The sequence below is a fragment of the Pterocles gutturalis genome, unplaced genomic scaffold, assembly GCF_000699245.1.
Source record: "Pterocles gutturalis isolate BGI_N339 unplaced genomic scaffold, ASM69924v1 scaffold13401, whole genome shotgun sequence".
Taxonomy (NCBI): domain Eukaryota; kingdom Metazoa; phylum Chordata; class Aves; order Pterocliformes; family Pteroclidae; genus Pterocles; species Pterocles gutturalis.
Genome location: NW_010105667.1, coordinates 25,465 through 33,955, shown reverse-complemented (window position 1 = coordinate 33,955; position 8,491 = coordinate 25,465). Strand labels below are relative to the sequence as shown.

The following is an 8,491-nucleotide window of genomic DNA, read 5'->3' as shown; positions in this document are numbered from 1 at the left end:
GCAAAGGAAGCTAAGCTTGTAAAAAGTGGAACTTGCATATTTCACCTGCTTCAGCTTTTTCTTTTATTCCACAGAAATTCCATGTTGTCTTTTTCAGATGGATGCCTGGCTCAGAGTGAAAGACATGCAGTACACAATCCCTAGCCAAAGATGAAAATGGATGACACCTACTGATGCTTTTCTGTGTGATTTCCTCTCTTCCTGTTTGAGATGGGTGATATGATCATCAGGAAAAAGTTCTAAAATAAGCCTGAGTGTCCTCTTTGTCCCTTGACTCCTCTTTCTGCAAGTCTAAAAACCATCAGAAGAAATGACCAGTCAACTACCAGAGGAGTCTGTGGAGACCCAGAGCTCAGATGAGCTTGAGTGCAAGATTTGTTACAACCGCTACAACCTGCACCAGAGAAAACCCAAAGTGCTGGAGTGCTGTCACCGAGTATGTGCCAAATGCCTTTGCAAGATCATAGACTTCGGTGATTCCCCACAAGGAGTCATCGTGTGCCCGTTTTGCAGGTTTGAAACATGCCTGCCAGACGATGAGGTTAGTAGTCTTCCTGATGACAACAACATCCTTCTGAATTTAGCTTGTGGGGGAAAGGGAAAGAAGTGCCTACCAGACAACCCAACAGAACTGCTGCTGACTCCCAAGAGGTTGGCATCTCTGGTTAGTCCTTCTCACACCTCTTCTAATTGCCTGGTTATAACAATCATGGAAGTACAAAGAGAAAGTCCGCAGACTCTGAACTCAACCCCTGTAGTGGAATTTTACAGGCCTACGAGTTTTGACTCTGTTGCGACTGTGTCCCACAACTGGACAGTGTGGAACTGCACATCATTGCTCTTCCAGACCTCAATTCGGGTGCTAGTGTGGTTGCTAGGGTTGCTGTACTTTAGTTCCTTGCCTTTAGGGATTTATTTACTGGTATCTAAGAAAGTCACCCTTGGGGTTGTCTTTGTAAGCCTTGTTCCTTCGAGCCTTGTTATTCTCATGGTCTATGGCTTTTGCCAGTGTGTTTGCCATGAAGTACTAGACTGCATGTCATCTTGATAACATAGAGTAAAATAAGAGGTATTGCCACATGTGTAGCATAGTTGATTTATCCTGTCTTTGTATTCTTATTTATTCTTATTGTTGTCCATCCCACTAAATGGAAGCAGTGGCCCTAGTTATAGGGTCCTTTTTTTCTACTCGATTTTATTTCTTCCTCCCTTCCTTTTTTTTGAGCTAAATAATGGAAATTAAATTTACATGCTGATTTTAAAAAGCCCAGTTGTAGAAAGGGATAAAGCAAAATTGCCAAACTTGGTGCCTGCTGCTGCCACTATTCAAATGAGTAACCCTTTACTTTCTGTTGGCTTGATCATGTCAGTCAATGCTGCAGGATCCACCCTAGAATAAATTAGTATAACAGGCACCTTCCAGGTCAAAAAGTACAGCATCTCTTCATCCAAAGTATCTCATGCTTTGGAACATCTGTTATTTCTGCTAGCAAGTGTAATCATTTTGTCAGTTAATATTAGAAGAAGACAAGCTACCATTGCTTTTTCCAGTTTTTGTTATAGCAAAAATATTTGTGAGAAGCCAATGGTCATAGGGTTTTTTTGCATTCTGTGATATGAGGAATACTTTTTTTTTCCCCATGCTAAAAACACGTCTTCAAAACACTTCTGCCAAACAGAAGCCCACTTTACTCATCATTTAGTTGCATCTCCCTCTAAGATACTCCTGCTAATGAGTACTTCCAGGGACCTGGCCACACATTTGCTCTTCTCTAGGTGCACTTATTCCAGTGTGCATACACCTTAGGCTTCCCTTCGAGGTTTCAGAGCTCTGCAGACTTCTCTACCTATGTTCTGTTATGCTTACCCTCCCTCCCAACATTTTCACCGCCACACCACGTTTCCAGCCCGTTAGTCCTCATAACGAATTCCCTGACCAACTTCAAGAACACCTATTCTGTGGTAGCTACACTGGAGAATTTGGCTTATGTGTCTTTAGCTGTCAAAACAGACTTTTATTCTCAACCATTAGGAAATGGACCTTTAGTCAGTAATACAAATTTCAGAAAAAATCTTAAAAGGAGGTTGTAGTGAGGTGGGTGCTGGCCTCTTCTCTAAAGTAACAAGTGATGGGACAAGAGGAAACAGCCTCAAGTTGCACCAGGGGAGGTTTAGGCTGGATATTAGAAAAAATTTCTTCACTGCAAGAGTGATGAGGCATTGGAACAGGCTGCCCAGGGCAGTGGTGGAGTCACCATCCCTGGAGGGGTTCAAGAAACGTGTAGATGTGGTGCTTCGGGACATGGGTTAGTGGGTTAGGTGGTGTTGGGTTGACGGTTGGACTTGATGATCCTTGAGGTCTTTCCAACCTGAATGATTCTATGAACTGTGGGGTTTTTTTTGGTTTGTTTTTTTTTTGAGTTCACAGAATGAACATTGGAAGGAGGTACTATGACTTTGGGAAGGTTTCTGTTTTAACACGTAGTCCTTAAAAATGTTTAATAATACCGTGAACTCCCTCTGTTGCCATTGTGAGTTGATGGTACTCTAGATGTGGCAATTAGCATGTCTTGATTAGTTTGTTTCAGAAGAACTAGTGGTGATTCACCATTCCACAAATAGAATCAGGCCCTCTAAGGCTTGCTTGTATGTTGCATGGTTTAGGCTACTTTTTGAACTACTGGAAGAGCACAAAAATAAGAAATACTTAATGTTTATGTGTATTACTAGGTCTAGTCAACATCACAGCTGTAAACTCGTTTTCCTGCGCACAGCAGGGTAAAAACCAAGAAGGAGGAGTTGGGCAGTGCAAGCATGGGTTTTGGGTTAGGCACAAGATTTAGTAATTTCAAGGCAGCATAAGAGGGAGAGGGGTTTGTTGCGTGAAGACTGAATGTATAGCCTAAAAATATATATTCTTAGAGCAAAATGACTTTGCTAAGAATGAAAAATGCCGATGGGAAGAGTGTAAGTGGTTGTTGTGTCTATCAAGAGGATTCGAAGTCAAGCTGGTCCAATGTTTGTAGATGGCACAGACAGTATCTACAGTTTCATTCCTGTCGGAAACATAGGGGAAGACGTGGAAATGTAAAGGTCCTGCTTTTCTTGACACTCATTTTCTAATAGTGCATATATATGTGTGTGTATGTACATATAGACACATATGTAAGAAGTGAACTTCTAGAAAATTAGTTTTCAAGTGCATGGAGTTGTGGAGCTATGTACTGAATGATTAAAGGAAATGTTTCAGACTTTTCTGTAACGACTTGGTAACAATTATAGCTAAAATATTTTCAGAATTCATAGAAACGACTATTCCTAAGTAATTGTTTTTCATGTTTGTGGTAAAGTGCTTATAGTTAGAAGGGGCATCATCTCCAATCCTGGTATACCACAAGGTTTGACTCATCTATGAACTCATCAATTGTAACTATCCAACAACAATCCTGCCAAAAAAGCAAGAAAAATAGAAAATTATGTGGTTTTATAGTACTTTATAACTTTGGGAAATGATGTATTTGTAGTGTTAGGGATTTAGATGTTTTAGGGTTTGTTCAATCTGTCTGAATATAGTGTCTCTAATAAAGGGCTGGCTAATAGAGGATGCAGGTTTTGCAAATATGTGACATATATGTTTTTTACCTCTGCACAACACGTCTGAACTGCTACCTGTTGTCTTTTCCTTTTGGTTTTCAGTTGATTAAGATTATTTTGTACTCTGTTTTAAAACAGAGCCTAATCTCAGCAGGATTAGAGTGCTATCAGTTGCACATCACAGCACAAATAAATACACCTGTTATTATACATGGTTACTTTTAAGACTGCCACCCCGTTAAATTTATGCAGTTATTTTACACTGTGTCGCAATACTAATCCACTCAAAAATGTGAGCGTGCAAAAACATATTGATTGTATAGCTATACTGCCTCTCAGCCAGAGCACGTTATTACAGCTTTGGTCTCATAAAATTCCTGCATGACTTATAATACGGCCGTTGAGAATTGCTAGAAGGTCTAAATCTCAGTTATTTGTGGAGAAGGTATTTGCTGTGTGACTGAGGCTACAAGAACTTCAGATGTTATTCTTTCATTGTTTTTATTCTCCACCATCCTTAAGTCTTAGAACTGAACACTAGCGTGTCCTCCGCAGCGGAATAACACTGCTAAAGTCAGTGTAAATGGGGCTGGAATCAATTCCTGCATACCTGCCTGCCTGTGTTTCCTTCCCTGTGACTTTCTTCTCTCCTTGGAGAGTAATGGCTCCTGTGGCTGTAAAATCCTGCCTGCACGCCAAAGGCACTTCCCTTTCAGGAGGATTTTATTCCTGCTTTGCCTGAACATCAGGTACAAACTGTTATACATTCATTACTACAGGATTATTTTAGCCCAGATGAGATTTATTTTTTTTTTAATTCCTGTTTATCCTATGGATATGGACTGTATCCTCAGCAGTATGATACAGTGGCATCCTCGGAGGGCTGAGGCAGGATGATGCAGTAGCAGTTGCTGGGCACAGCATAGGAAGGATGCGCTGAGCTGGACCATCCTCTAAGCAGGACCCAGTGAGGGATGAAGCTCTTCTGCAAGCGTGGCCTGAGCCCAGAGGCTAAAGAGAGCGGGTTGCATGGAAAGCAGGGCCTGTGGGTTCATAAACGGGATGTGGGGCCTCAGCTGGAGGTGGGCTGTGGCTGGGAAGCTGTTCAAAGCAGAGAGGGGTCTGTGGCTAGGACAAAGGGGCTGTGTTTTAAATAAGGAGTTTGGGGTAGAGCTGCAGAGTTTAATGCTTTTCAGACTGACCCTTCTGTTCTTTAAAATTCGCTTGGTAGTTAAAAGTCATTTGCTACTGCTACTACAGTTGAATATTCTTACGTTCCAAATGTATTGAACTTCACAATTTAAAGAGATGCTTAGATTTGGGCATATTCCCTCCATGACATTCATTATTTAAAGCTACGATCTTTTAAACAGAATTGACCAAAATAGGGACTGATGTCTTTGGTTTAGCTGCATTGTGAGCTTTGTCCTGCTACGCTGATTATACGCCTGCAAAACTGTATACGCCAATATAAAACACTTAAATAGGCAAACTCTTGTCCTGATAGCACTATTGGCAAACTTCAGGGTTTCCAGCATTTTATGATGCATCCAAGAATAGTCACTCTTCCCGATGGGCTTTATTACCTGAAGGTACAGATGAGCCCAGCAGCACACAGCCAAATAGACAAGTACAGTAGAGGAAAACAGCTTTTTTTTTTTTTTTTTTTTTTTTTTTTCCAGTAGAGGAAAAAATGGCTACACATCACTTCAACCGGGGGAAGGGGAACTGAGAAGGTTCACGGGAAGGTGGGTGATGTAGCGTTTGAGGGAGTTCGTCATTATTAGGGTACAGAACCATTGTTTTTCCTAATTCTAGGCATTTCTAAGGTTAGATTCAACTCACTTCTCCCCATTGCTTTTCTTCCCCCTCTGCTGGAACAAGGCTATATGGAACTGTGGGTAAACAGGATTTGGAAATGAAACAACCTTTTCTACTACACTGAGTTTGCAGCTCAGTCCAGCACAACAAGATTAATACTGAAAAGATGGCAAATTGCAGCCAGGATGTATGAACGAACAGGGTGCAGAGGGGAAACGGCAGCAGGTTGTTAAAATAATTTGATGTCAAAGCAAGGAAAACATGTGGCTACATCCTGCCTTGTCTTGGCTGGTTTAAAACTACTGAGAGGCTGCCCCGAGCCTGAGGACCACCACGACTCGCCACAGTCCCCTGTGTTACCTCTGTGACCATTCATTTCAGTTGTCCATCTTGATTTCTTGGACAGCAGTTGTACATCACGATTTCATCTTCCTGCATGGGTCACGGGTGTAGTGAAAGGTGCATGGTATTCCACTCTTAAACAGGCTCATTTTAACTATCCTAAGGTTTCTCAGCTGTTTTTGTTTGGTGTTTTTGTTTTTTTTTTTCTGGATTTCTTCATATTTCTACAAAAGCAAGACAGTGCAGTTTATTTTAAATGGAGCAGTGCCTTCAAGGAGAAAAAAAAAATAGTGGGGGAAGAAGAAGTGAGAATCTCAAAATCATTTTAGGATATTCAAAGGGATGGAAAGAGACTGTTCTGAGAGTCTACTTTTACTTTCATTCTAGAGGATTAGATGTTATCCTTTGAGTGACATCAGAAAACATTTAGTGGTGGAGATTCCTCAGGGAGTTTATGAGAGTGCCAGACCTTAGGCACAAACCCTGCACTCCATTGCTTTTCTGTGAAGCACCAGTCCGCCTTTTGCATCTGCTCTCCTTGTCAAAAGTTGAACTGTCATGGTTTATAAAGAGTTCTGGCACAGAGAATAAATCCCCGGTCTGGGGATGATAAATCATGTTTTTAGAGACGTGTGTGGCAGTAGCAAAGCTTTCAGTGCTAGACCTTAAACAAAAAGAAGTCATCTCGCAGTCTGTTGCCAGCATAAATTCCATTTTAAATCAAGTTTCATTGTGTTGGGCAAAACTACAACTAAAAACCCTTTTATTGTATTTCTGCCTCTCTTGTTATACAAATGTGGTTTTCATTTAAAAAAAATGTATTAAATCAGAGATGGGTCAAAAAAAGCCTAATAAGTTGTTCTGTTTCCTCTGCCCCTGTAGAGATTAATGCTTTGTCTAGTCTTGTTTTAAATATCTCAAGTGATGAAGCTTCCACCTCCTCTCATGGGGGACTTTTCATCTGTTTAATAGGAATCTTTGTTAGGAAATATTTTCTTCATATTGATCCCATTTTTTTCTTTTGCATAATGTAATCCCATTATTCTGCACCCACTATTTTCACTCTTATGAAATCTGGGAAATGTATCATATTTATCCCTTTCATACTGTAGATGAATAATTCAGAATCCTTGTTGTTCGAGTAATGCAAGAGATAAGCAACCAGTTGCTGAACAGCTAACACTTCACTGAGATGGTATGCCATGTGTCAGTAGACATATTTCCTGGCAAGCCCTGACTGACACTTATTTCTACATTAGGGAGTGAAAAATGTCAAGTGAAACTGAAGAAATACATCTTCCCAAGGGCATGCGCGGCAATATTACTGAAATTTCAAGAGGTGCTGAGGCAAACAGCCTATTTCTTTAGGTAGAGCTTTTCTTTCTAAAAGTGGATGATTTTAATAAAAGTATGCTTTTAAAAAGCATCTCAATGTCCTTTTCATAAGGAAACCTTTATGTGAGAACCACATTATGTCAAGACTCTTAACTTGTTGAGAGACAAGGCTGGACTGATTGCCACTCACTGCAGAGCAGCTTTTTGCTGACAGCTTAGCTCAGAAGAAAAAGCTAATCCAGCGTTAAGGAGAAGAGTTTGAAAAGATGCTTTTGCAACTGTCGCTGGAATCAGATCTGTGCGTGAAAAAGTGACTCACGTCTTGACAACAGAAACGGTGCATTGCTGATTTAATTACAACCTATTAAGACAATCCTCTACCTCTCTCAAATGACAAGAAGGAGCAGTGTACTAAGAAAACCCTAGGCGGACAGATGGGCTTCCGATGGTTTTGCATTTAAAAGATACTTACTTAAAAAAAACCAGTCAGGTGGACCGTCTGCTGATTCAAGGAGGGTCTCTGTAACAGTGGTGGATGCACGTAAAAAAAATTATGAACAGCCCCTGTGGACAGTGAGCTTCCGATATACCTCCTCAATTATGGCAATCTGCAGTTTGGAGACCTACTGAGATGGAGGTTTTGCCTGTATCAGTGGTTTTCATTCTTGCCTATGGATTTCTGGATTTCCTTTCAATGTTGTTTTTAGCCCATTTATAGTCTTGGCATCCATAAAATCCCACAGCAGCGAGTTCCATAATTTCATGACATACTTTGTGGAAAAGGTGTGCTTTGTCTTAAAAACTCCTAAGGTAATGGTTACGTGTCCCCTACTTTTTCTGCTAAGGAAAGCTGTTCCGAGGTGTGATTGCACAGGTTCCTCCACACCCCTCAGACCTTCTGTCTCTAGAAATATTAACGTCATGATTTTATCCCTCATACTTCTCCTTGGCCACCTCTTTTCCAAGCTGAAGGTCCTAGTCCATTTGATCTCTTCTTACACAGAAGCAGCTTTCCCATTCTTGACACCACCCATTGTGCTTTCCTGAATCTTTTCTGCTGCTCCTTCTTTCTTGCTTTGAGCTGGGGCGAAGTGCTCAGAAAGAGGTTCTAAATAGTGTCATTTGTTAATAAATTGTGTTAATTTATATATTAGTTTATATATATATATATATTATATGGAGGGCAAAAAACAGGTGCATTGATAAACTTGCTAACATATATTTATCCCATGCATCTGTCTGCTTAAATTGTCCAGTTCATGTGTGTGCAGAAGATAGTAGATTCCAGGAGAATATTTAATTTAACCTCAGCATAGACTGTACAGATTTTAGCTCTGTTAAGCACGTGGCCTGACATTGCTGGACTGAGCGGCTGGTCCGAAGGCAGCGCCCTGAGATA

General features: G+C 40.7%; 1 protein-coding gene across 1 annotated transcript; it reads left to right on the top strand.

Annotated features, from left to right (window-relative positions):
• Nucleotides 1-310: 310 nt before the first annotated feature.
• RNF182 (ring finger protein 182) lies at nucleotides 311-1,371 on the top strand. The gene has a single exon (XM_010087492.1). The coding sequence runs from the start codon at nucleotides 311-313 to the stop codon at nucleotides 1,046-1,048; it is 738 nt and encodes a 245-aa protein (XP_010085794.1). The 3' UTR covers nucleotides 1,049-1,371.
• The last annotated feature ends 7,120 nt before the right edge of the window (nucleotides 1,372-8,491 follow it).